The sequence below is a fragment of the Heterocephalus glaber genome, unplaced genomic scaffold, assembly GCF_053883595.1.
Source record: "Heterocephalus glaber isolate CG9 unplaced genomic scaffold, H.glaber_assembly_v1.0 deba00001060, whole genome shotgun sequence".
Lineage (NCBI taxonomy): Eukaryota > Metazoa > Chordata > Mammalia > Rodentia > Bathyergidae > Heterocephalus > Heterocephalus glaber.
Genome location: NW_028258185.1, coordinates 1,327,346 through 1,355,314, shown reverse-complemented (window position 1 = coordinate 1,355,314; position 27,969 = coordinate 1,327,346). Strand labels below are relative to the sequence as shown.

The 27,969-nt window shown below is 49.7% G+C and overlaps 2 protein-coding genes across 9 annotated transcripts; both read right to left on the bottom strand.

Annotated features, from left to right (window-relative positions):
* Nucleotides 1–28: 28 nt before the first annotated feature.
* Aaas (aladin WD repeat nucleoporin) lies at nt 29–15,933 on the bottom strand. Of its 7 annotated transcripts, none has more exons than XM_087209713.1 (16): nt 15,778–15,933; nt 11,209–11,336; nt 8,519–8,574; nt 8,043–8,134; nt 7,814–7,860; nt 7,197–7,295; nt 6,773–6,916; nt 2,228–2,348; nt 1,795–1,919; nt 1,597–1,657; nt 1,398–1,488; nt 1,131–1,224; nt 985–1,052; nt 587–668; nt 399–483; nt 29–273 (listed from the first exon to the last, which is right to left on the bottom strand). In XM_087209713.1, exons 3-16 carry the CDS (start codon nt 8,565–8,567, stop codon nt 55–57), a joined length of 1,377 nt encoding a protein of 458 aa, XP_087065839.1. In that variant the 5' UTR covers nt 8,568–8,574; nt 11,209–11,336; nt 15,778–15,933; the 3' UTR covers nt 29–54. The 7 variants fall into 7 exon arrangements, with proteins under 7 accessions (XP_087065839.1, XP_004872796.1, XP_021106268.1 ...); XM_004872739.3 differs by lacking the exon at nt 15,778–15,933 and adding an exon at nt 11,940–12,229; XM_021250609.2 differs by lacking the exon at nt 15,778–15,933 and adding an exon at nt 11,796–11,947.
* A 529-nt stretch (nt 15,934–16,462) lies between these two features.
* On the bottom strand, nt 16,463–25,125 carry Sp7 (Sp7 transcription factor). Of its 2 annotated transcripts, XM_021250627.2 has the most exons (3): nt 24,870–25,125; nt 24,360–24,394; nt 16,463–19,326 (listed from the first exon to the last, which is right to left on the bottom strand). In XM_021250627.2, exons 2-3 carry the CDS (start codon nt 24,378–24,380, stop codon nt 18,061–18,063), a joined length of 1,287 nt encoding a protein of 428 aa, XP_021106286.1. In that variant the 5' UTR covers nt 24,381–24,394; nt 24,870–25,125; the 3' UTR covers nt 16,463–18,060. The 2 variants fall into 2 exon arrangements, with proteins under 2 accessions (XP_021106286.1, XP_004872802.1); XM_004872745.3 differs by lacking the exon at nt 24,870–25,125 and having other exon boundaries at nt 24,360–24,447.
* Nucleotides 25,126–27,969: the final 2,844 nt, after the last annotated feature.

The following is a 27,969-nucleotide window of genomic DNA, read 5'->3' as shown; positions in this document are numbered from 1 at the left end:
CCCCAATGCAACTCTCCAGAAAACGTAATTGAGTGGAAAACATTTTTTTAATTATTAGATGTGAGGGGAGTGGGACTGAGCAGGCGACAGCCCTGGGAGAGGATCCCAAGGGGCAGAGGTTGAGGCTGTCTGAGTAAACAGTGGCAAGTCAGGCATAGAGCCTACACCTCCAGCTGGTGGCTCTTGGGCCCAGCCAAGAACTGGGCTAAAACGAGGAAACTGGGCATTGACAAAGTACAGAGGGACGTGGGCAATTCGGCCTGTAGACCAGCACTGCAGAGAATGGGAAAAGAAAAGTATCAGAGCCTGGGCCCAAAGTTGCCTCACAGCAGAGGCCTACAGCAGCTGAGGCCCTGAATTTCTCTACCCCACCTACCCCAGCAGCCTGGCCTACTCACCACACTGAGCAGGGCCCCTTTGTTGAAGGAAGGATGGAAAGCGATGAGCTGGGCCTGGGCTCCTGGCTCCCCCTGGATAATACCACTAGGAAAGTGCAAGAACAGGTGAGAGGCGATGAGGCAGAAGGGAGGTGTCAGTGGGATGTGCGTGGTGTGGGAAGGTGGCATGGTGCCCACCCAGCACTTACCAGGGAAGTAGCTCAAAAACAGGGCTGTTTCTGGTACGAAAAAGGAGAATGACTGGCCTCCCATCCTGGACCTTCAGGTTTCCTGTAAGAAATTGGTTGAGCCGGGATTTAGCTCAGTGGTTTCCCTGCCTGCTGTGCAAGTGCAAGGACCCGAGTTCGATCCCTGGTACCAAAAAAAAAAAGAAAAAGAAATTGGTTGGACTGGGAGTGTAGCTCAGTAGTAGAAGACTTGACTATCATGTGTGATGTCCTAGGTTCAGTCCCAAGCATCACACACAAGAAAGGTCCATGAATAAAGGGAAATCTGGAGACAGTCACAGGGCAGAGGCAGAGCTAAACTGGGCTGAAGCAGGAACACAGGTAATTCCTGAGCAAAGCCATTCCTCCTCACCACTTACCTTTCATGAGCACAGCCAGACGCTCCCCACTGGGGTCCCAGACCATGGAGTGGGCCTCTCCCCCGAGCCTACAAGCCAGGACAGAAAATTAGAGGAGTGTTCAATATGATCCCCTCTCCATTCCATCCCTCTCACACTCAGCTCACCTCTCTTCACCATCTGGTGTCTGTACTACCGTCTCAGAAAGATCTGCCACAATTGTTGCTGACTTCGCGCCTCCAACACGCCCCTTTTCCTCACCTGTGGGTGAAGCCAAAGGTTCTCGGAACAGGAAACAGCCCTCCCACTAGTCCCAGACAGCTCACCATGGGCATCAACACATCTGAAGACTCCTCGGAGTGGCATTCTACAGGTTTCTGCCTCCCTCTGATCGCCCCAGATATTCTGCTTTCTGAAATGCAGCTCTAACTCACCACATCGTTCTGGGAATGATAAGGAGTAAATCAGTGGTTCCCCCAATACAGTGAACAGCAAGCGGTTTCCATCTGGGCTCCAACAGCCAGTCTAGGATCAGGGAAGGGAGGTCACAGAAGTAGATGAGGTGGGGAGCCAGGTTTGGACAATTGGGCCCACTGGAATCACCTCTTCCCAGCTTCTGGGAAGGCCCCTTACCTGGCAGCGCCCTGATAGAGTTGGCCATCTCTCACAGGTCCACATTTGGGCCTCCCAGACTCTGAGACAGAGGCGACATGGGAATTAGGGCCTTCAGCCCCAAAACCTGGCCCAGCATCTCTAGCAGTCCTCAGTGAGGTTCCAGAAGCTAAGTCACTTTCTCTAGATCCTTGCCCTCTCTACCTTTCTCCCACTCACCGGAAGACAGCTGAAGGAGTGGTGGCCAGGACTTTGCTGCCATCTGGGGACCAGAGCAGGTTGGTAACCCCACCTCCTCGAAACCACGGAAGGGGGACACAGATCTCTGTTGAGACATCCCATACCTATCAGAGGGGGCAGGAGAGAGAAGCACAAGTACTCTATAAGCTCACAGTGGACTACTCTCTTCAACATACAAAGAGCCAGAAAGGGCAGAAGTAAGAAGGAGACTGTCAAACATGGGAACATGAGTTTACATTTACAGTGATGATGGGAAGTGTTAGATCTAAGGAGTCTGGATGGTGAAGCTCCTTCCCTGGGTAAGCTGAAGAATGAAGGGACAATGATCCCACTCCTTCTCCCATAGACCAGGTGAAGACCTCTCGTGCCTTAAGACGGGTAGCTGAAATGACCAGGGAGAGGGACTACTCACCAGAATAGCAGCATCCACAGGTGAGGCTGAGAGCAATCGCCCCCCACTGGGGGCCCAGGCCAGGCTGGTGACAGGTGTGTGCCCAGGATGAGACAACACTTGGGCACAGCCAGAAGAGGGTCTGTAGAAGGGTAACAGAAGATGTAGTCAGAAGATGGCAAGAAGAGCCAGGTGTGGTTGCACACACCCATAACCCCAGCACTTGGGAGGCTGAGGCAGGAGGATCACCACGAGTTCAAGGCCAGCCTGGGCTACATAGTGAGACCGTCTCAAAAAAGGAAAAGAAATGGATGGCAAGAAGCCCTGAACTCCATATCCTTGCTTCTAAAACCTACTCCCAGTGGCTCCCCTGAGCACAAATCTAGGATAGGAGAGAATGAATAACGATCACGGAAGACAAAGGGGAAAGGGGAGGAAGGAAGGAAATTGCCACCAGGAGGGCTACAGAGAAGAGCAGGTGATGTGCAGTGTTGAAGCCAGGGTGCAAAGGAGTAAGCTTGTACTCCAAGCCTCTAGGAGGCAACACTTGACTGGTAAACCAGCTGCATCGTACAACACAGCCCTCTCCCTGCAGGCCATGCACCCTAGTCTGGCATCGCTAGGATCCAAGCTCCTACGTCTTCCCAGAGTTACCTGCCCTCCCCAGAACATGCCCTGCGCTCTATGACAACAGCTCTCACCTCTCACCATTGTTTTCTAGTTTTCACAAAGATCAGGGTGGGGACAGACCCTAGACAGGGACCACCTGAGAGCACCTGCTATGTCTTCATCTCATTTCCAGATCCATGTACTTGGCCTGGATTACTGAGTTACTGTCACCCTCTCCACCTAACACAGCCACCTTCAGTTCCAGTGAGGTCTCAGATCACTGATGCACAGTACTTTTCAACTTCACAACAAACCCCAGCTATCTTTCCAGATCAGTTCATCTCATTCTTTTCAATGGCTCTACTGGATAGATGAACCCTACTCAGATATTCCTCTCCAAATGGGCACTGGGGTTGCCCAATGTTTAAATTTTTCTTATTTTCTGTTGTACTCAGGACCTTGTGCATGCTAGACAACTGCACTAGTGCTAAGCTCCATCTCTACTCTTTTTTTACTTTTATTTATTTGGGGGATACTGGGGATTAAACCCAGAAGCACTCAGTCCACCACTAAGCTATAACCTTATCCCCTTTTTGTTTTTTTTTTTCAGTACCAGGGATCAAACTCAGGACCTTACGCTTATAAGGCAGGCATGGTGCCACTGAGCTAAATCTCTGGGCCCTCCCTTTTTATTTTGACAGGGTCTCAGTGATCCTTTTTTTTTTGGACCAGGGAGCAAACTCACGACCTTGCGCTTGCAATGCAGGTACAGTACCACTGAGCTAAATCCCCAGCCTCTGCAGTGATCCTCTTGCCTCAGCCTCCACCCCCAGCTCCACCCCTTGAATTCTGGGGGTGGGGTTTGGTACGGAGATCGAACTCATGACCTTGCGCTTACAAGCCAGGCAAGGAGCCACTGAGCTAAATCCCTGCCCCCACCCCTTGAATTTTTGCTCCTCCCAGCTCAGCCTCACAAGTAGCTGAGATTACAAGCATGTGCCACCACCCCCAGCTATAATTTTTGGTTACTATAAACAATGCTATAAAAAATTATTTCGGGGCCGGGGATTTAACTCAGTGGTTCTGGCGCCTGCCCCACAAGCACAAGGACCTGAGTTTGATCCCTAGTACCAAATAATAATAATAATTTCTATGTATCTTTTTTTTTTTTTTTGAGGCTGTTCTTGAACTTACTAAGTAGCCCAGGCTAGCCTCAAACTCACAGCAATCCCCCTGCTTCAGCGTCCTGAGTGCTAGGATTACAGGCATGCACCATCACACCTGGCTCTATGTATCTTTTGTACCTTGACTTACTTATAAACTCAATTCGTTGATGAGGGCTGGTTGTAACTCACATTGGTCAACTGAAGGCCCAGGCTCCTCTACACAGCCTTCTAAGCCTCTCTCCTGTATACAGGGAGATCTCAGTGTCCTTAGAGACACTGGCCCAGGATTTCTCAGTTAACCCCACACAGGAAAAGATTTGTAATGTTCCTTCCATAACTCTTTAAGGGTTAAATCTGTATCTGTGCTCATCTGGAACCATAAGCACCCGACATTCGAGTTGTAACTCAAAACTGGTTGTGAGTTAAAACTAAAATTCCAGGGGCCGGGGATTTAGCTCAGTGGTTCCACCGCCTGCCTCGCAAGTGCAAGGACCTGAGTTCAATCCCCGGTACCAAAAAAAAAAAAAACAAACTAAAATTCCAAGCCAGGGATTTAACTCAGTGGCACTGGTGCAAGATCCTGCGTTCAATTCCTGGTGCCAAGAAAAAAAAACCTAAAATTCCGGTTGTAATCCAAGTTGTTCATATGTCAGGCCAGTCGTAACTCAAGTCCACTGTATTCATGTAATTTGTGTAGTATAGAGAAAGTGAATTTGGGGGGCTGGGGATTTAGCTCAGTGGTTCCGCCACCTGCTTCCGCAAGCACAAGGTCCCAAGTTCGAGCCCTGGTACCAAAAAAAAAAAAAAAAAGAGAGAAAGAAAGTGAATTTGGGATTTAAAAAGGTTTACATAGGGCCAGGGATTTAGCTCAGTGGTTTTGCTGCCTGCTGCGCAAGCCCAAGGACCCGAGTTCGATCCCCAGTACCAAAAAAAATAAAAAATAAAAATAAAGCCAGATGTGGTAGCACATGCCTTTAATTTCAGAACTTTGAGAGGCTGAGGTAGGAAGATTGAAAGTTTGAGCCCAGACTGTACAACTTAGAGAGACCCTGTCTCAAGAGGAGTAGGGATGTAGCTCGGTATGAAGGCCTTAAACTCAATCCCCAATACCACAAATTAGATAGATGGGGGCCGGGGATTTAGCTCAGTGGTTTCGCTGCCTGCTGCACAAGCACAAGGACCCAAGTTCGATCCCCGGCACCAAAAAAAAAATTAGATAGATGGATGGTTGAATAGATTGGTAGGTCAACAAATTATATTTCTAAAGGTTGTAGCACAATATACCTTTTTACTAACTGCCCTACAATACCCCTGATATAATAGTACTCGTTTTCTTAGTCTTGCTAGTACTGGATAAATCAAACGTTTTTCTTTTTTTTTAGTACTGGGGATTGAACTCGGGTCCTTGTGTTTGCGCAGCAGGCAGCGAAACCACTGAGCTAAATCCCCGGCCCAATCAAACTTTTTTCTTTTTTGGTGGTACTGGGAATTGAACCCAGGCTTTCATATGGAGTTACACCTCCAGCCCTTTCTTATTTATTATGAGAAAGGTTCTTGCTAAATCACTAAATTGCCCAAGCTGAGATCAAACTTGATGATTTTCTTGCCTCGGCCTTTCAGAGTGTTGGGATTACAGGTATGTGCTATCATACTTGGCTCTTCTTTTACTTTGATGTTATTGGAACTACCTGTAGTATTTCATAGTTCACTGTTGTAATGTGGTATCTATTGATTTTGAGGAAATACTCATGTTTAGATCACTCCTTTGTATTTTTTTTTTTTTTGGTACCGGGGATTGAACTCGGGTCTTTGCACTTGCGTAGCAGGCAGCGAAACCACTGAGCTAAATCCCCGGCCCACTCCTTTGTATTCTTATTTGTTTTCAACTGGAATGTCTACTCTTTGAAAAGAGCATTTGTTTTTGATACCGGGGATCGAACTCAGGACCTTGTGCTTTCGAGGCAGGCAGCGGCACCACTGAGCTAAATCCCCAGCCCGAAGCATTTATTGATATAAGCTTTATTTAGTTAGTTATTTTCAAAGTACTGTAGATAGACTGAACTCTGAAAGTGCTGAGCTAGGGTGCTGAGCTACATCTCCCTCCCCTTTAAAATTTTATTATTTTGCAGTACTAGGGATTGAACCCAGGGCTTTTGCTCTGAGCTATACCCACCCCTCCCCACTGCCACCTTTCTGACACAGGGTCTCAGTAAATTGCCCAGGCTAGGTTTGAACATTTGATCCTCCTCTCTCAGGTTCCCAGAATGCTGGGATTATAGAAGTGCACCACCACACCCAGCTCCAATTTTGATGGTTTCTACTCTTACGGGTATTTATTCCCTTCCCTCTTCCTTTAAACCTATGTTCAAAGCCAGCCTGAACTATGTATGGAGGCCTTATCTCAAAAAAACAAAGAAATAAACCTATATCTCTAGTACTCTGAAACAGACTTTCCTTCCCATTACTCCTCACAATTCCAGAAGCCCCTAGTTTTGTTCCTTTTAGATTAAGAGCATCCTAAAAAAAAAAAAAAAAAAAAAAAAAAAAAGAGCATCCTAGTACCCCATCTGACCTTCATCTGCTTTCCCCATAGTCCTGAGAAGAGCTGTGAGGACAAAAACATTCCACTCGGGCTGGGGATTTAGCTCAGTGGTGCCTGCCTCAAAAGCACAAGGTCCTGAGTTCAATCCCCAGTACCGGGAAAAAAAAACCCAAAACATTCCACTCACCACCCACCACCCTGGTATAGCCACAGCCTCAAGCCAAATCAAGACAGACTTCCAGGACTTACCGGGTAGACAAAGAGGTAGGGTCCAGGGTCCAGATGAGAATACAGCTCTGGCAGGCCACAGCCAAGACAGAGGCACTGAGAGGCTTCCATGCCAGCGCTGCCACATTTCGCTGTAGCCGGTGCTTCAGAGAAGGGACTATAGTGCTATGGTGAAGGACCAAGGGACTGAGTCAAAACATTAAGCCTCAGGGGACCTGGGCACATTTAAGGGGGAAAAACACACAGAAGAAAACCAACCCATCAAGGATCCCAAGGGTACTAAGGGACAGAAGCATAGGATAAAGATTAGGTTTAGAAAGAAGACACCTCCATTTATGGAGACCTGGCTCTGGACCCACAGGATGCTCTTAGGACTCCTTTGGGACCAAGGCGGGAAGGAAGGAGAGACCTGATAGGTCAGGGCCAGCCTCCTATACCCACATACCTGTTGGCATTATACACTCGGATGGAGTCATCCAGCAGGGCCACTGCAAACTTGTTGGTGTGCGGGTGCCAGGCAAAGACCCGCAAGCAGCAGCTGGACCTGGGGCAGGAGTGAGCACAGAGTTAGAACCCTCTTCTGCCATACCCAGCCCAGAAGCTGATTTCCTTTCACATAAGGACACAGTTGGGTTTTGGTAGGGGGGGGTTGTTTTGTTTTTTCAGTACTAGGGATCAAATCCAGGGGCACTGTAGCTATAAGCTACACCCCCAGTCCTTTATTTTATTTAATTTTTGAGAGATGAGGTCTCACTAAATTGTCCAGGAAAGTCTTGATCTTGCGATCCTCCCACCTCAGCCTCCTGAGTAGCTAAGATTATAGGCATTCACAACCACCACACCTGGATCTGCTCTGGTTCTTCCATTCCTTTTTCTTTTTTTGCAGGAGTGGGAGGGTAGGAGGAGTGAAAAAGTGATGACCAGTCAGGAAAGGCGTAGAAGGAATCTCTTCCTTGACTTTCCTCTCCTCCCAAAAGTTCCAAGGTTCAGCACTTCCTTATCACAAGGCCCCAGGGTTTGTGCACTCACCAGATTGTTTTCTTTTTTTTTTTTTTAACTCACCAGTTTGTGACTTGAGCAAATTCAGCAATCAGATCTTCACTCCTGAGCTGTAAGAACAAAACAGAGGGCACATGGGGTTAAGAGGAGACCATCCTTCACTGTCCCCATAGGAGAGCTGGATCACTTCCAGCCCCTGCTGTCATCCCAGCCAACCTGACCAGAAAGAATAGGAAGGGTTTGGGGATGGGGTAGCCACACCCAGGGAGGGCCACTAGGAAGCCAAACTTACAGACAGGTGGGGGAAGAGGGATCCATGGAGAGAGGAGGCGCATCGACAGAGTGCCAGGGCCCAGCTGGATGCTGTCTTCACCCACTCAAACACTGTGGGGTTGAGAAAACAGCTCTGAGTAATTCATGCTCAGGTTTCTCATGGGTACCTCTTAGGTGAGCTCAAGCACTCTCCAGATCCTGTTGCTCAGCAAATGCACTATACACCTACTCTGGCTATGTGAAGGAGGTAAAAGAGAAGACAACAGGAAAAAACAGTTAGAAAGGGTAGGAGGTTGGGCTATCAGGTGATGGGGTGAGTTCACTGAAAATATGCAGTGGAAGGACCAAGCATAAAACTAGAGCAGGGTGGGCCAGGGATTTAGCTCAGTGGTTCCGCCACCTGCCTCGAAAGCACAAGGACCCAAGTTTGATCCCCGGTACCAAAAACAAAAACAAACAAAAAAACTAGAGCAGGCTGGAGGGAAAAACACTTACCCTCTTCCTCTGAGTTTGCAATTTCATTTAGCACCCCAAAAAGGCCCATATCACGCCTGATAAGGAGAGGAAGCGATGAGTCAGATACTATTCTGATTCTCTCAGTCCCCCTCTCCAAGTTTCATTCATTCATTCATTCACTCAACACAAATTACAAAGCCACTTACATTTAATGAGTCTTAACTACATGCCAAGCACTTTATATATTGTTCTTACAGTTACTTATCATATTAATCTTCCAAAATTCATTCTGCTCATTTATAGATGGGGTGACTAAAGCTCAGGAATCTTTAAGGGGCCTTCTGAGAAGGTCTAGAAATTGGAACTTGCTCTAAGACAGTGACTAGAAAGCCATAGAAGGGTTGTAAGCAAAGGAATAAACTAATCACAATAGCACTTCAGAAAGAGCAGATTAGAGGAAACCAGAATAGAAAGAAATCAGGTAAGAGGCTACTTCAGGACTTCTCAGGAAAAAAGGTAAAGAGTCCTGAACCAGTGAGAATACAAAAAAGCAAACAAATTTGAGAGATTTAGGAAGTAGAATACACAAGATTTCAGGAATAATTACACATTAGTAAGGGAAAGAGTAACATCAAGGGTAATATCTAGTAGCAATTATATCAGCTAATATGTTTATAATGTGGTAGGTGTTTCACATGATCTAATATGACCATTATCACAACCCTACAAAATATCATTAACACAGCTTTTTTTTTTTTTTGGTACCGGCGATCAAACTCGGGTCCTTGAGCTTGCGAGGCAGGCAACAAAACCACTGAGCTAAATCCCCGGCCCAACACAGCATTTTTAAACAAGAAAACTGGTGTGAGGAGACTAATTAATATGAAAAAGGTAATCTACAAAGAGGCAAATTCAACTGTCTGCCCTAGAGCCTACATACAAACCATTTGCTCCTGGATGAATAATATGGCCATTATTCTTGAAATAAGCACTCAAGAAGAAACAAGGTTGGAAAGGGAAATGAGACTGGATTTGAACAGGCCAAATGTGTAATATCTGTGCAGGAGCCAAACATGAGTATTTGGTAAATTCCAAAGTGAACATCCAGGTCTGACTCATCAATTGAAAGTTTCAGTCCACAAAGCATCCATTAGTTAAGGGACATCAGGAAGGGAGCTACCAAAATGGCTGAGAAGCAGCAGCCAGAGTGTTCGGAGGCAAAACAGGTCCCAGGAGTGAATGGCTCAGGCAGTAAACTGATGTTCAATTTCACTCACAAAGACACATGCAAATTAAACTGTACTACAATACCAAATATCAAAATCTGATAACACTTGCCAGGGATTTAGCTCAGTGGTTCCACTGCCTGCCTCAAAAGCGCAAGGTCCCGAGTTAAACCCCTGGGACCAAAAAAAAAAAAAAAAAAAAAAAATCCGCTAACACTTTTTTGGGCCTAGGCAGGGTGGCACATGCCTGTAATCTCAGCACTTGGAAGGTTTAGGCTAGGAGTTCAAGGCCAGTCTTGGCTACATAGGGAGTTCAAGGCCAGCTTGGACTACATAGCAAGACTCTGTATCAGAAAAAAATATTTTTAAATATATATATAAAAATAAAATACTTATGTTGGGACTTAGGTACTTATACATTCACTGCTTGTGGGACCATATATATACATATATATGTGTATATATATGTATATATATACAATTTTGATGGAGGATTATTTGGCAACTGTTCACAAAATAAACACATCTAGGAATTTTTCTTACAGATGATAATGGTAATAAGGACAATGATGATAACAGATAACTCTTTTTTTTTTTTTTTGGTACCAGGGATGGAACTTGGGACCTTGCACTTGCAAGGCAGGGAGCAGAACCACTAAGCTAAATTCCTGGCCCATAACAACTAACTTTTGAAGAGATTGATATGTACCAGGCCTTACCCAATCACTACTATAATCTTATAAAATGAGAAAACTTGGGAACAGAGTAATTAAATAACTTGGCCAAGGCCACACAGCTAAAATGTGGCAACAGCCAGAAAATGAACCCAGCTAGTGTGGCTCCAATCCTACATGTGCAAAATCAATGACCTGTGTATGAGATTAATCAATGCAATCTTAACAGTACCTAATCTTGCTAAGCTTCAGATAAAAGTTCAGAAGTAATAATGACATGAAGTAGCACAAGGAGCAGGTTCATATAACCAAACCAGAAGCCAAGGCAAGTCATTAAAAATGAAATAGTGGGGCTGGGGATTTAGCTCAGTGGTTCTGCTGCCTGCCTGGCAAGCACAAGGTCCTGAGTTCAATCCCTGGTACCTAAAATAAATAAATAAAAATGAAATGGGGGCCCAGGGATTTAGCTCAGTGGTTCCAGTGCCTACCTTGAAAGCACAAGGTCCTAAGTTTGATTCCCAGTACCCAAAAAAAGAAATCCAGCATCTGTCCTGAGGTCCAAAATGAGGATTAAAAAAAAACTTTTTTTTTTTTTGGTACTGGGGATCAAACTCGGGTCCTTGCACTTGCGCAGCAGGCGGCAAAACCACTGAGCTAAATTCCCAGCCCATGGACTGAAAATTTGATATGATTTGTGATACACAATTCTCATGGAGAGAAAGCCCAGATAAAACAGCTTTTTGAAAAGTAGCCCAAGGTAAGGGAGTGGCAACATCATTTTCTTCAGATCTGTACACCATGGTCCAGGAAACCCTTTGTCACGTCTCACCAAATGTTGATGCACCTCTTCCACACTTGCTCCCGGTGATGGATGAAGGCAGTTCTTGTGCCATGGTCCAACCTCCCAGGGGCCTTTAGGGGATCCTTAGCCAGGTGTAGGACAGGTAGATTGATCCACTACAGTCCAGAAGTGAAGAGTATGACAATGAGTTAATAATCTCTTCCCCAGATCTTTCCTGAACTCCCCGCCATCTCTAAACCCTTGGTTGGGCTAAGCCTAAGAGGGTCCATAGACCTGTTTCTATTTCCACAAAGTTAACATTTGTGAGAAAAGTAAACAAATCTTAGCTCTAGAAAAATTTTTCACAGGAGTCATTTTAGAAAACACCTGATTCAGAGCCTCCCTTTTACATAGCAAAGATTCAGTAAATGTCAGCTTCCTGTACTTTTCCTTCCCAAGAACTTTGCCGGAAAAAGTTCCAGGCTATGACTTCTCTGTTCTCCAATTTCTTAATAGTTCTCCTGCACCCTCAGACATCCTAGATTCACCCTGATTTTTTCTATCTCCTCTAGGACTCCCACACAGTACTTCAGCATCCTTTATAGGTCAATACGAGGCCTAAAATATATTCCCACCCTTCAAGTCTCCCGTCCAGACTCAGCAGCTTCCACTTCGCCAGTCTCTGCGACCCCACTCCCGCCAACGCTGCCTCCATTCCCCAAATTCTCCCTGATGCCTCCCCAGCTCTAGCAGGTCCCCTCCCTCCTTGCCCTGGCCACCTGGCCCCGGAAGTCGGGAGGCGGGCTCTCATAGCTACTGCCAGTCACCAACTCGTTATTGTGCTCATATAGGGTGACTTGACCCCTAGGCGGCGGCGGGGGGAACAATCCTAGGGTGCACATCTTGCCAGTCCCGACGACGTCTGGAGCCGGCAAGCTCCCAGTTGGTGACCGTACAGAACGCGCGCCTCTGACTCTTGATTCCCGGGCTAGATTCGTACGCGGACGGTAGCCGCGCAGGGCAAATGACTACGCGAAGCACACGGACGTGAACCCGAGAATAACAAGTAGAAGGCGGCGCGCGGTCCCAGGACAGACATCCGGAACTCCCTCGCGCGCCTCCTGGCGGCCGGAGGGGGAGCAGCACGTTTATGTCCGCAGGACCGACCTCTGGTTAAGCGCCTAGAGGTTTGTTTTCGCGGAAATTCCTGTTTTTTCCAAATCTGAATTCCCCAACACCGTCTCCCACTCACTCTTTCAGCAGAGAAAGCCCGAAATAAGCCACTTTCAAGGAAGCACCTAATGGAACCTGAAAATCCGGACCGTGCCACAAGCAGAACTGACTCAATAGTTTTTAGGGGAAGGCCTTGGGGGCCTGGAACCTAGGGCCCACGGGCGTCCTAGAAGGGAAGGTGGGGGCAGCTGAAAAACAGTAACATTTTCTGGGCACTTTACCATAAGTGCTTGCACTGTAACACCACTATTAGGACTTTGAGGTCCAGGGAAATTAACCTTGGGACCTAAAAACAAAAATAAGGGGAGTGGGGCCGGGCATTTAGCTCAGTGGTTTCGCCACCTGCTGCGCAAGCGCCAGGACCAGAGTTCGATCCCCGGTACCAAAAAAATAAATAAATAAAAATAAAGGGACTGGAGGTGTAGCTCAGCGGCAGAATACTTGCCTAGCATACATACCCTAGGCCCTGTGTTTGATCCCCAGTACAAGTTCATCTTATTCTAATTCCAAAGTATAGAATTAAAACTGGAGTCTAAAGCACGATGGGGCCTCTTCATCTTACAGCTAAGTGGCTGGAAAAGTCATTGAATTATTTGAATTTCATTTTCCTTATTTGCAGTGTCCTAGTTATACATTGTTGTTTTCCATACAAATAATGGAAGTGGAGCTATTTGATAAACTGTGAAGTGCTAAACAAATGTCATAGGTTGCTTAGCATAGTGACTGATGCCTGTAATCCTAACACTCTGGAAAGCTGAGGCAGGAATGTCTCCAGTTTAAACCCATACAGCCTGGGCAGTTTAGTGTCCTAAGGAGACCCTGTCTCAAAAAGTTAAGGAAAAAAACTTCAGGTATATAGCTCAATGCAAAGGCTCTGAGTTCAATCCCCTTGAGGCAAAAAAGAAAAAAAAAATCAAAGTTATAATAAGGTACATGGTACCCATGCCAAAAGCTGCCAGTGCTTATTGAAAAATCTAGGGGACCCGAGTTCAATCCCCGGTACCAAAAAAAAGAAAGAAAAATCTAGGGGAAGCCATGCATGATGGCACATGCCTGTAACCCTAGCTGTTGGGAAGCACAGGCAGTAAGATTGAGAATTCAATGCCAGCCTAGGCTACATAGCAAGACCCTGTCTCAAAGATAAATAAATAAATAAATAAATAAAATCTAGGCAACTCTGTTCTCACTTCCGAGGTAGTCTCCTATAGTCATACTATAGGGTGTACTTCTTTTCCTACTTTTACTTGGCCCAAACTAGCTCTGCAGAGCCTGTTTCTTTTCCTATCTTTATTGAGGGGAGGGGGTGTTTGGGGATTTTGTTTTGTTTGTTTGTTTTTGGTACCAAGGATCGAACTCAGGTCCTTATGTTTGTGTAGCAGGCAGCGAAACCACTGAGCTAAATCCCCGGCCCTGTTTTGCTTTGTTTTTATTTTTTCAGACAGGGTCTCACTATGTAGTTCAGACTGGTCTTGAGCTCACTATGTAGCCCAAACTGGCCTCAGACTTGCAGTGATCCTCCTGCCTCAGACTTCCAAGTGCTGGGATAACGGGCATTCACCACCACGCTCAGCTATCTTTGCCTACCTTTAATAAAACTTTGCTACCATTAAAAAAAATGTAAGGGGGGCCGGGCGTTTAGCTCAGTGGTTTCTCCACCTGCTGCACAAGGACCCGAGTTTGATCCCCGGTACCAAAAAAAAAAAAATGTAAGGGACATTCTAGTTCTTGTATTCTCGAATTCTGTGTCTGCCCCTCCTTTCTACCAAAAGTTCCTTTCCCAAGAAAGTTATTCCCAGGCTAGAAAACAAAGGTCTCCTAAAGGCTCCTGAAAATGCATTTTACCTGAGAGAAAGCAGATGGTTTGCCCCTAATCTGATACTACTCAAATGTTAAGGTACATAGGAGTCACTTGGCGATTTTGGAGGGGGGGGGTTTGAGAAAGAGTCTCAGTATGTAGTTCAGGCTGGCCTCAAACTCTCAACAATCCTCCTGCATCAGCCTCCCCAGTGCTGGGACTACAGGTGTCCACCATCATACCTAGTCAAGATTTTTTTTTAAACAGGGTCTCACTGTGTAGCCCCGGGTAACCTTGAAAACCAGGCAGTAATGCCAGGCAGAGTGGTAGATGCCTGTAATCCCAGCACATGGGAGGCTGAGGCAGGAGGATCACTGCAAGTTCTAGGCCAGCCTGGGCTGCATAATGAGTTCAAGGACAGCCTAGACTACATATGGCGACCCTGTCTCAAAAAAGAAAAAAGAAAAGAACTCAAGCAATTCTCCTTCCTCAGCTTTCCGAGTCCTTGAAATTCAGGCCTGCACCATCATCCTGGGCACCTAGAGACCTTTTACAATCCAGATTCTGGGGTAGCTCTCAGAGGTTTTAGTTCCCAGACATGTCTGAGAAATCACTCCTAGCCCTTCCATAAAGCCTTGATTTTCACCAACAGGCAGTATGTTACAATCATCCATTAAGTGCCTGCCTCCTTACCCTGTAAGGCGAACAGGGGGTGTACGGAACAGGATTATTCTGGACCCTGACCCTGCCCTGGCCTGGCCCAAGTAATGCCCCCTCCCCCATACTGCTTATTTACCTGGCGTTGAGTGGCTTTCACAATTTGTGGGTTCTGGGGAAGCTAAAGGTCCGGGCCTAGCGCTTTTCCTCACTAACTTCACCAGAGGGCGCGATGGCCCCATTGACAGAGCGACTATGACCCGCTGCTTCAGAGTCTCCGACAGCTTAACGGGAGGTCTTCACCAGCCCCTCTGTAAGACCTGGGTGGAAAACCAGCTGCTCGAGATTTCTAAAAGGGGTCAACACACACACACACACACACACACACACACACACACACACACACACACACACACACACACACACACACTTTGGGAGGCATCGCCGAAGCCTGGGTACCTGGAGGTCGGCCGCCGAAGCTCAGCGCCCCGGGCCGGGGCCGATAACCAGGCGCACATGGCCCGCCCGGCCCTGTTTGTCCTGGCAGTGAGCCGCCGCTATTTGAGGCGGTTTTTATCTCCCAGAAACCAGTAAAACCCCAAGAGGAGTCTAGGGAAGATGAAAGGAGCCGAGGGGCCGGGGAGAGGAGGACCGCGAGGCTGTGGCGGGCAGGAGCTGGCACCGGACAGGCGGAGACCGGGAGGCGAGAGGGCCAGACCCTGGGGGGTCCCGGGGAGCCGGCCTCGGCGGGAGGGTGGAGGGACTGCTCCGGCCTCCGCTCTCAGACGGACTCCCAGGCGCCCCAGCACTCTCTCCTGGGTCTCCCTTCAGCCACTGCCCCCGGCCTACTAAAGACGTCGCCAGAACTCGGATTTCTTCAAAGAGCCTTTGAAGCCGCGCGCCCGGCCCGCCAGCCGGCTGGAGATTCCCACCTGGGCAGGGGCCGGAGGGACGGCGGGTGGGGAAGGGACAGGAAACTCAAACCGGCCGGCGCGCCCCAGGACCCCCTCCTGCCTGCTCCTGCGCCTCTCGGTACCAGCAGGGCGGACCGACCTTCGAAGCACACACCGCACCGGGAGTCAGGCTCTGGGGCGCGCGCCCTGTGAGCCCCCTCAGCCAAGCGAGAGAGCCCTGGGGGCGTGGGCCCGCACAAAGCCTTATTGTGGCCTGGTGATGGCCGCTACAGAATGGCTTTTGTTCCTCCGCTAACTCGGTGGCCGGCACGACTGATTGCAGGCTCAAGCCAGGGGGCGGGTGACGTGCCGGGCGGGGTCTGCCCGCCCGGAGCCGCATCTCCGCGGGGCTGGGGTCGTGCACCAGCGCACCCGGCCATTGCGGTGCCCAGGCGTGGGCTGGCCAAGGTCGGTTGTGGTACACTCTGAGAAAGGACCCTGGGAGCAACCACTCTGCCTTCCCGCCTCTGGGGACCAGACTGGATGGTTCAAAATTCATCTCCACTGGAGAGCATGGCCAACGAACTAGGTTTACTGTGAACCTAAAGTGCAAACGTGCAAGATAGAATTTCACCCATAAGGTGCCCCACTTTGCTAAGGAAAAATCTTGTGGCCCACCCTCTGCCCTACCTCTTCCCCGTTTCTCACCAGAACACAATTTCAAATCGAACTTTTCTTTATTAAATTAAAAATTAAAAAAAAAAAGACCACAAGAGGATGATTCCTTCCCCTCCACAATGTTACCCTCGCCCCAAGCTCCAGCGGCTTTGCCCTTTAACTTGGGGCCCTGAGGGAGCAGAGGATAGAAAAGGAGGATCCAAAATCTCAGGAAAAGCATTCAAAGGCACCAAGCGGCTTTAAAAGTCATTGGAGGTGGAGTCGAAAGTCCCAGGTTGGGGGCCTGTGGATTCACCCCCAAATCTGTTTGGGGACCTCTGTCCTCCTAGTTCTGTAAATTTTCTCATGGCTTCTAGGCACCAGGCCTAATACAGTGCCTTGCACAGAGTAGGCACTCAATAAATACTTGATTTATTTCAACCTGATCCCAGAGAAAGTCTTCCCTACCCATTCTTCAGGAAGGGCACCTCCAAACCAATGTCCTCCTGTTAGATGGGCTTCCCCAAAGAGCCTGTTTAAGATGGCAGCTGCAAGCTCTCCATAACCATGGCAACAGGGTATTAGCCTGATGAGGTCATGATGTCAGGTGAGCAGTGGAAGGACCTGCTCTGGGGTCAAGAGACAGGGTACATTCCAGTCCTCCCCTCCATAGGACTTGAGGTTTCACAGCTTCTAGCTGGGGCTGGGGATATTAGGGATCTCCTCATTGAGAGATACCCACATCCACTATCTTACAGAGATCTAGCTAACCAACCCAATTTGTAAAAACTCCATTGAAAAAGAAACCCCACTAACTGAAACCCTGATGATAGAAATTCTGTTAAGAAGATCTCTGCTCTCACTTCGTCTACACAGAGATGCATTTGGCTAGAATTTCTTTAGCAGAAATGGATCCCCTTCCCTCCCCGGCTCACTCTACCTGACCCGTCATCATAACTTAGATAAATAGAATTATTATTATTACTATTCATTACTCCTGGTGCATAGGGGTTAAATATACAGACCTGGAGGCAGCCTTCCTGACCCTGGGGTCACCCCATCTTTGGGATCAGATCCCCACTGGTCTGACCCCCTCTTGGCACCTTGCTCCCAGCCAGGTCACTAACCCCAATCCCCCTAACTCTGGTCCCTAATGAAGAGGCCACCAGGGGGCAATAAATAATCATTATCATCACCATGTTTGTGAAAAGGGAAAAAAGCTCTGGAGAATGGACAGCAGAGGAATAAGAAGTTGGGAAGATGAACCTGGAAGCTGAGGGGTAGCACTAAATAAGCTTGGAAAACAGAAAGGATGTAAAAGAGTTAGTGAGAGGGAGAAACACCGCTGGAAATCCAAATGGAAGAAACGTGATTTGGTATGGCAAGACCTGGGACAGAAGCTATGAGCGGGGCCAGGGAAGACCTTAGAAGGCCAGAGGTCAGGAATCAGTCACAAGGTGAGGGCCTGAGGTGAGTTAAGCCCGGAGAGCCTGGAGGAAGTGAGCTGAAGAGGCATGCAAGGTGTCACCAAGCCAGAATGACTAGAAGACAGGGAGAGAGAACCCCAAAGGACATCGTGCATGGGAAAGGGAGTGAGGGGAAGCAGTGGTCCAAAGAGCCAGAGAGGCTGGCAAAAGGCCCCTGGCTGGAGACCCTGCTCCCAACTCAGATCTCCAGGAGGTTACTCTGCTCAGGGCTACCCCCAGGGGCTTTCTCTGGGGGGGGTGGGGAAGCCGAAGGTCGAGGTGTCTGACTGGCCTCCTCTTCCCCCACACTGCGGCCCTCCCCCAGCTCCTTGGGGCCACTGGCAGGGGGGCCTGGGCCTGGCTCTCCATGGGTACGCTGGTGTTTGCTCAGGTGGTCACTCCTGGTAAAGCGCTTGGAGCAGAGCAGGCAGGTGAACTTCTTCTCCCGGGTGTGAGTGCGCACATGCCGTTCCAACTCGTCAGAACGGGTGAACCTCTTTCCACAGAAGAGCCAGTTGCAGACGAAGGGCCTTTCACCCGTGTGCCAGCGCAAGTGGGCTTTCAGATGTGAGGCCTTGCCATAAACCTTGCCACAGCCAGGAATGTGGCAGCTGTGAATGGGCTTCTTCCGCAGCCCAGCTGCTGCTGCCCCCAAGCGCTCCAGCTCCTGGCAGTTGGGGCAGTCACAGGAGGAGCGCCCTGCCCCACTGCCCCCATAGCCACCACTGCCCCCTGTCCCTGCACCTCGCGGGGTTTTGGCTCCACCACTCCCCTCCAGCTGCCCAGTATTGCCAACTGCCTTGGGCTTATAGACATCTTGGGCCAGGACATGTTGGGGCCCTGGTTGCAGGAGGTGGGGCGCTGGGTAGGGGGCTGGGTTAAGGGAGGCAAAGTCAGTTGGGTAGGTAGGCAGCTGGGGGTTCAGTGGAGGCTGAGCAGGGCCTGTTGGCAGTGTTCCTTGCAGCCCATCACCCTGGCCCTGCCCACCACCTAGCCAGTTGCCCCCAGGGTGCATATCCCACCAAGGACTAGGAGTGTTGCCTGGGCCTGGTGAGATGCCTGCATGGATGCCCGCCTTGTACCAGGAGCCGTAGGGGTGTGCCATATCCAGAGAGGTGTAGACACTGGGCAGGCAATCAGAAGAGCTGTGGCCCTTGGGCATTAGTAGCCCAGGGTCCTGGGTGCTTGTGGGCCCAGGGAAAGAGTGGGAAAAGGGTGGATAGTCATTGGCATAGCCAGAAGTGGGTGCTGGAGGACTGCCTGCAGGTGAGAGGAGCCCATTGGTGCTTGAAAAGGGGGCTGGGTAGGCATCCCCCATGGTTTTGGGAGCTGAAAGATCAGAGTATGGCTTCTTTGTGCCTGTTTTGCCCAGCGTTGTTGAGTCCCGCAGAGGGCTGGAACCACCAAACTTGCTGCACGCTGCTGTCAGCATGGCCAAGGGACTGGAGCCATAGTGAGCTTCCTCCTGTGGAAAGAAGTAAGCATTGCTTAGGGGGAGGGAAGAAGAGGGAAAACTGTAGGACAGACCTAGAGACATGGAGAACAGAGCAGAGGGGTCAGGGAAGAATCAAAAAGGACAGGGCCTTTTCAGTGAGGCCTGCCATCAGGGCAGAGCTAACACAGGATCTTGAAAACAGAGCAGAAGCCCAAGACTGCAGTCTGATTCCCCAACCCAGCAGCCAAGAAGCTGAGCCCACTATGGAGTTCCTGGGTATGCAAAGGCCTTCTAGGGACTGGAGACTCTAAATGGCTATGAGAAGGGCTGGGACAGAACAGTGCCAGAGTGAGGGGACAATTAGGGTCCTGACCCCAGGAAGTGAGTTTGGAGGAAACAGAAGCTACAGTCAGGGACTCAGAGGGGAAAAATGCAACTCAAAGATCAGAGAGCAGCCTGGGGCCAGGTGTGGGGGTGCATGGCTGTAGTTCCAGCACTCTGGGAGGCTGAGGCAGGAGAATTGCAAGTTTGAGCTCAGCCTGGGCAACTTAGTGACTTACTGAGACCTTGTCTCAAAATAAAAAATGAAAAAAGGACTGGGATGTGGCTCAGTGTAAAGGCCCTGATTTCAATCTCCAATACTGGGGGGCGGGGAGGGGATAAAAGGAGCATGGGGAAAACAAGAAATATTAGGGGATCTTATCTGCCCCCATTCCAGATTTTCTTGGCTACGCCCCATATTCCACTTCCTGTCTCTGCTTCAGCTCCTGACTAAGGCAGTGGCGTTGTCTCCCTCAGGTCCAGTCTGCGTGTCTCTGGTAAGGAATCTCTTGGCAGGGACTCTGGGACTGGGGAGCAAACGGAAGCAATGGCAGAGACACTGGGACATTGAGAGGGAACAGGGCTGCCGCCAAGCCAGGACTGTGGCTGAGGCAAGAATGTCTTTCAAGCGGACAGTGGGCACCTCCTGCTCTGTGGTACCAACTGATACCCCGTGGGCAGATGGAAGAACCCAAGCCTCAGGCCCCTCCAAGGCATGAAATTGGGGTGGCTAAGCTACCCACTCACAGCCACACCTCTCCATGGCTCAGTGGCCCCAAACATATAGCCATGTAACTGGTCTCTCTTCACACTTCAAGGGCAATGAGTGAAGGAAGACATGTATGTGAGGCAGGGGAGACTTCAGAAGTGCAGAGGTATCTCCTTAATGCCCACCATGCTGCTGCTGCCAGGCAGAACTACCCTCAAGACCACCACCCCTCAGAAGCTCAAGACACCCTTCCCTCAGGCAGGCCTAGGACCTCCCAGGAGATGCCCTCCAGCATTTGTTACTGAGAATAATGAAATGGATACCTTGTGGAGCTGTCTCTAATGTAGTTCCCTGATTGGGGGCCTCAAAAGTCAAGTGGCTGATGTCTTCCTAGTAAAGCTAAGAAGAGAACCCAAGAATTCAGGGTTCTCAGAACCACCCAGCAGCTCCTAGCATGTGGTATGTATGTGATGCCAATCCTAGAAGTGAGTGTAGGGTGTCAAGGTTGCAGAGAAGGGTACATGCAATCAGGACTGCTGCTCCTCTGCCCACTTAGCTCCCTTTCTGAGGTTCTGTTGACCTAAATTTGAGCCACCAAAAGCTTTCTTCTCAGGGTTTCCCAGTCAGGGTTTCCCAGTCAGGGTTTCCTCTGATCCTCCGAGCAGAAGGTGAACCAAGGCAGGATAGTTGGTGGGCAGGAGTCAAATCATAGCAGAAGGAGGGTTAGGAACATGGAGTTCAAATGAGACAGGAAGAGACCCAGACACATGGGATGGAAAGAACCCTGTGCTAGGTGAGGAACTGCCATAAAAGTCCTATGGGGACAGGGAAAGGGAGACTAGGGAAGGGGAAATCTGCATTAAAAGGCAAAAATGGGCAAGGACCCAAAAAAGCAGAAAGTTAAAAAGACAAAAGGGAGAGAGAGAGGCAAACAAAATAAAGGAGAGTGGTGGAAAGAGCTGGGCTAGGAAAGCAGAGAAAAGACAGGAGGGGAAGAAAGGCAGAGGAGGAGGAAGAAGGCAGGCTTTCTACCTAAGAGAAAAGCCACCATGGTTCTGGGCCCCAGAAAACCCCCAGACCAGGCCGCCCCTCCCTCCTTCCCCCTGACCACCCCCTCCCCCTCTGCCCAGCCTGGCCCAGCTTCGGCTCTGATGGTTTCCCTGCGGTTGGTTTATTTTTAAAAACGCCGACTCCGTCCCCCCGCCCAGCCCTCACACTGTGGCCACAGGGGCCTCAGCCAAGCCCAGGGACCCCACCCAGCTGTGGGGAGGGAGGTTGGGGTGAAAGAAGGCAGCCAGTCTCAGGCCAACAGGAGACCCCAGCCTGGGGAGCAGAGAGGCCCATAGGGCAGCTAGGGGCAGGGAAGGGGAAGCCAGGGACCAGGCCCACTCAGACTATTGAGGTGGTGGCAAGAGCTGTGCACGTGGCTAAGTTTCACAACAGCCTCAGTTTCCTTCTCTGGCTGATTGCTCTTTTCTGAGAACCAGGGGAGAGGGTCCTGCTAAAAGGGGTCTAAGTTGGGCCAGGGATTTAGCTCAGTGGTTTCGCTGCCTGCCTCAAAAGCGCAAGGTCCTGAGTTCGATCCCTGGTACCAAAAAAAAGGGGGGTCTAAGTATGTGCCCCTATACCTGACCCAATGCGTTACCTGCCAGGACCCAGTACTCCCACCTTCCAGTTGTCTCCCACCCTCCACCTCCACCCCACCAAAGAAAAGCAACAAGGCCAGGGATTTAGCTCAGTGGTTCCACCGCCTGCCTCACAACCACAAGGTCCCAAGTTCAATCCCTGGTACCAAAAAAAAAAGAAAGAAAAGCAACAACCATCCAGAAACGCAGGCATAAAGTATTGTGTTTAGGGGGAGTCTTTGGAGAAAACAAGACAGGAGCTGTCTCAGCTCTGTGGAGAGAGCTGGGGACCCCCTCTCTCCAGGGAATTCACAGTGCAGTGCTCTCCCACACCCACACCTCCCTACTATACATCTGACAGTTGGCTGGGTTCTGAGTGCCAAGGTTCCTAGTTCAGCCTTCTCCCCAACTTTCTTAGTTCTCCTGGCTTCCCTTTTGTTTATTTGCTTTTTGGTACTGGGTATAGATATAGAACCCAGGCCTCACACATGCTAGGCTAGTGCTCTATCAGAAAGCTACATCCCCAGCCAAGTTTCCCATTTCTCCATTCCCATCTAGCCCCTGCTCCATTTTTCCCCCTACCCTGTTCCCTTGTCCTGCTCAATTCAGGTGAGCCTCATATTAAATATTCCTCTCTGATTCCCAAGTTCTTCCCACTGCCAGAGAGCCCACACATACCTGGCAGAGGGATTCCTGGGAAGATGGAAAGAGGGCCTAGGTACCCAAAAGGTAGATGAAAGAGATGGAGGGACTACAGCACCTTTGTATTGAGAGCATCTCCAGCTCAGAGAGTGAGGGGACTTCCAAGACTAGCTTCCACAACACATTCCTCTTCCCAAGTGCTCCCCCAATCTCATGTCCTTCACCAGGCCCCTGGGCCAGCCCTCCCCCAAGCACCAGTGCCACGCTGGCAATACTGGCATACTGCCTACACCCACTGAAACTGTCCCTGCCCTGGGTGGACCTGGGATTTCCACACATCTTATTCTTTCAGCTTCCTCAAGACCAGGGTTAGAGTGATGGCTCAGTAGAGAGTCTAATGGGGGAAGAGGCAGATGACAGGGTGCCCCCATTGAAGCTGAGGGTTGAGTTCAGTGCCTGGCTGGATGCAGAATGTGACAAGAAGCATGATGTCTACCCCTTGGTTTGCATGCTGTTCTCTCAAACTCAGCCATAAATTCACTACCTCACAGCCTCACACAGATGTCATTCCTCACTTGAACTAAGAGCAGTGAGATGGTCCACCTCCCAAACACACACTCCTGTACTCACACCAGCCAGGTGCATGCAGGCATCCTCCATTGCCTGACACATTGCAGGCCAAAGGACACAGGTGTCAAGAGGCTCCTGCTCCATCTCACACACACCTCTCCTACGGGTTGAGTAAGTTGACTTCTTGTTTGGCCCAAAACCTGAGACCTGAATTAGGGCACTAGAAACAGAATTAAGGAAGATTCAAAGCCACTTTCAAGGGAGGGCTCTCTAACCCCAATTCCTGCAGAGACCCAGAAAGCAAGACACAGATGGTAACAGAAACAGCATCAGAAACGCAGCACAGAGAACTCTGGGCGCTGAGTGGCTGTGAGTACTCACTTTCCAATTTTGTGCCCCTAGATGCCCTGGTTGAATCATTGATTTCTCAAAACCCCAAACCCCCATGGTACCCTTCATCTCCTGCTCCAGAGGCAAGGGATGCTAGGGTCCCAGCCTGGAAGGGAAGTGGCTCAGTCCGCCCTGGAGCCTCCCACTCCCAAAATAGAGCTGAGTTTGTCTTTGGCTGAAAGCTAAATATTTGTGAGCCGGGCAGGCGGCCTCAGACCCTGTCCCTCCTCCTTGGTTCCCTCTCAGGCCTGGGCTCAGTTCCTCTGGTCAGCCCCACCATGCACAGGGCTGCCCTCCTCCTCTCTCTCCCAGCTACCTCCTTTCCTGAAAAGACCCACTCTCCGGCCAGCCCCTCCCCCACACAGGCAGAGGCGACCCTGCTTAGGATAGGAGTCCCAGGGCACAGGACCCCCACAGAGCCCACTCAACCAGTCCTCTCTGCATTCTCTTCTGCTCTTCTGCTACTGTCCTACCTGTATCTGTTTGCATCTCCCTCTCCCTGCTGTTCCTGTCTTCTCCTTCCTTTCTCCACTGCTTCTCTACTCCTCACAGTTAGTGGCTTAGCTGACCTTAGGGGTCCATGCCTTCTTTTGACCTAATCCTTTGAAGGCCCTCCCTGCTGGCCCTGTTCTCCTTCCCTGTCTTCCTGCCCTCTGTTCACCCCTCTTCTGACCCCACCCCTCTCTCCTCACCAGAAGGACCCTGGAAGTGACAGGCACCATGGCTACTGTCTATCTGAGTGGGAAGGGCAGGGATTAGGACCTTAAAACTGTGGCTGGTTTCTAGGGGGAGGAGAGGGCAGTTACCTCAAGCAGGGAGGACGCCATCCTGAGGCTGGGGACTGGGTCCCAAGGAGCCAGGCAGATGGAGAGAGCCGAGCCGGAGAGAGAGGGAGAGGGGAGAGGGAGGGAGAATGGGAGAATGGGAGAGAAGAGATCTAAAGTTAGAAGGGACTGGGGGGTGGGGGTGGGGGGGGCTGCTCTCTGTCTGTAGGGATCCACCCTCTAATTACAGCTTTCCCAGTGGAGAAGCCTTCAGATCCAATGAGGAGGGCGAGAGAGGGAGGCAGAGGGTCCAAATTTCCTGCTCCATTTGCTAAGCTCCCCAAAGAAGGGATCTGGCAGGGAGGAGGGAAAAGGGGGCACCCAGGGAAGGGACAGGAAGCAGGAAGGGGGCATAAGAGCATGGGCAAGTTTTCAGGGCTAGGAAGGGGGTCTGGCAAAAGGTTAAAGGGATGGTGGGCCCAGGTGTCCATACGCCTAGCAATCCCATAGGCATCTGTAGGCTGCCCTCCCAAGCTCCTCAGCATCCTGTACCTGGGGAACCTGAGGCTGGCTGTCCCAGTTACTCCTCTCTGCAGGTCTGGCAGGGAGAGTGCAGTCAACGGGTGGCTTGAGGGTGCTGGGAAGGATCCACTCCTCTCCCAGGCCAGCTCCACTCTGGTTCCTACACAGGCTCCGATCCTGATCCTACAATCCTACTCTGACTCCAGAGTCCTTGCTGTTGCGCTGCTGGCGGAGGTTGCTTCTGCCGCTGTTGCTACTGCTGCTGCCGAGGCTGCTGCCGCCCGCCCGCCGCTGCTGAGGGAAGGAACAGGAGGGAAAAGGAACAAACCCCAAACCACTAATTAGAGATGGGGGGGGGATGGGGGATCAGGGACGACACTCACACAGACAGCCTAGAACACACTGACATACACACTCATGGACAGACATGGGGACGATGCAGGCACACGTACACATATACAGTCCTGCTCAGGAGTACAGCCACTGTCATGAACACAAATGCACACACAGAGGAACACAGTGACATGCTGGGGGCATACCACATGCATACCCAGGCTGGCCACAGGGAGAGGCTTGCCTGTCCCCCATTCACCCATGACAAGGAGAGCTGCGTGTGTGTGTGTGTGTGTGTGTGTGTGTGTGTGTGTGTGTGATACCATGCCACCATCCAAGGCAGGGAGGAGGGAGAGGGAGAATGTGCCCAGTAGTGGAGGCATCTGCTCCCAAACTTTTAGGGTCACTGAGGCAGGTTGCAGAGCCACACCTGGAGGAAAGAGGGAGAATGGGGCAGGGCTTGGCACAGATGTAGGTTCTTTAGTTTTCCTCCCTGTGCCTCAGTTTCACTGCTAGGAAGCAATATTTAGGCTCATTCACTTTGTATGGTTGAACCTGGAATCAGACTCTGAAAAAATATAAGCCAAGAAAAGAAAATTTGAGAAAACGATTTTTTCTCTCGCAGTACTGGAGATCAAACCCAGGGCTTTTCAAATCCTAGGCAAGGGCTCTCCCACTGAGCCATATCCCTGGCTGAGAATTGAGGCAAGTAGGAGTGAGGGCCAGGGCAGGTGGTCATTAGGTCAACTCACTCTTGCCAACACTTAGCCCCTTTGTATTAATCCCTCAAAAAAGAACTGCCCTGACCTTCATCGTTCCTTATGAGTTACCCAGGTACATCCCCAAGCCCTCCTTGGATGGAGGGTTTAATTAATAATTGGATCTAGGGCCAGGGATTTAGCTCAGTGGTGCTGCTGCCTGCCTTGAAAGCACAAGGTCCTTAGTTTGATCCCTGGTACAAAAAAAAAAAAGTTGGTTCTTTCCATGAGTGACCATACTTCCCTTGAGGGGAGGCCTCCTAGTTTCCTTGCTTATTACCATGTGCCAATTCCCTCCGCAGGAGAAAGAACTGAAGTTAGAACTTAATCAGGACTTCCCAACTTTGACTTTCCATCAAAATGGAAAAGAGGAGAAGAAAGATCAATCATGTTGGGAGAGGAAGTCCCCAAAAATCTATTAGCAATTACCTGGGAGAGAGAGGACTGGGCAGCCAAGTGGTAGCATCATCTGTCCCTCAGTCACCAGGTTGTTTTCCAAGTTATTTCCCCAAACACTTCTCTGTCTCTTTCCTGCCCTACTTGCCCTTCCCCTCCCTCCTTACTCCCCAACAGCCCTTACTTTCTCTTTCTGAACACCAAAGTCCTTGCTCCTTTGTCTTCCCTGGCTTTCCAAAGAAAAGGATGGGAGGTAGAGTCAGGAAGGTGTGGTGGCGCATGGCTGTAATCCCAGTGCTCAAGGAGGATGAGGCAGGAAGGTCAACACAAGTTTCATGCCAGCCTGGGCTGCATAGTGAGTTCAAGGGCATCCTGAACTACATAGTGAGAGACCCTGTGTCAAAAAAAGAAAAAGAAAAAGCTGGGAGTTGGAAGAAGCAGGGAGGATAGAGATCTAGGTGGGTCACACAGCAATTTAAACAGCAGGCAGGAACAAAGTTCAGGGTAGGACTCAGGAATTCTAGGTTCCAGTTCTAGGATTTGATTTTTCCCAGGAACCTGTGAACCTAAGTTTTTGAGAAAGGGTTAGGGGGCCGGGGATTTAGCTCAATGGTTCCAGCACCTGCCTCACAAGCACAAAGTCCTGAATTCAATCCCTGGAACCAAAAAAAAAAAAAAAAAAAAAAAAAAAGGAGAAAGGGTTAGGGATCAGGTGGCTGTCAAAGGAAAAGAAAAACACATAAGGACCAGAAGACACAGACCAAATAGAATAGTCCAAGGGAATCAGAGAGACATTTGAAGGTATAAGAAAAAGAGAGGGAAGAGGAAAACAAAAGACTAGATATGTGGCTTGGAAAGAACCAGAGAGAGCAGGAAAAAAGTAAAAGAAAGAGAAGAAACAGGTCCACTGGAACAGGGACAATAGCTTCAGAAGGACAGAGAAAATAGCCAGAGGCATTGCCAGGTCCGTGAGGAGGTGGAGGGTTAAGCAACCAGCAGGTGGGGGGCAGGGATGGAGTATAAATAGCCCATAATTACAAGGGCCACCCCGCCCGTCTGCCCAAGAGGAAGTGCCCGTGGTGGGGTGTCCCCATGACCTCGTGGTCTCCCGGTAGTGGGGGGGCAGCCTAAGCCTGAGATGCCACTTGGATTTCTAGGGACCCTAACTCAGAAGTTGGGAAGAAAGGCAGACTTTAGAAGCTGGAAAGGGTGTCACATACTTGTAATCCCAGTACTTGGGAGGCTGAGACAGAAGGATTACAAATACAAGGCCAGCCTAGACTACGTAGTGAGGGACACACAACACCCATCTTAAAAGAAAGAAAGAGAAAGAAAAGATGGGTTTTAGAGAAATTATCTACTATATTGACAACAGAAGAGTGAGAACAGTCAGATTAGGCAGGCAACTGAGGCAGGAGAGAAAAGTCTAGGCTCTGAAAGACAGCAGGTGACTGTCAGATAAAAGAAAAGAAGAGGGAATTGGGGCTCAAACCAGACTGGGGAAGAAAAAGACTTAAGGGGAAAAAGAGAGGATGAAAGATGAAAGGAGGGACTGGGCTAGAGGCTTTGTAGACTTTAATCCCTAATCCTACCTGGGAGGTAGCAGGAGTATTCAAATCCAAACAGTGTTAGGGAAGGAAAAA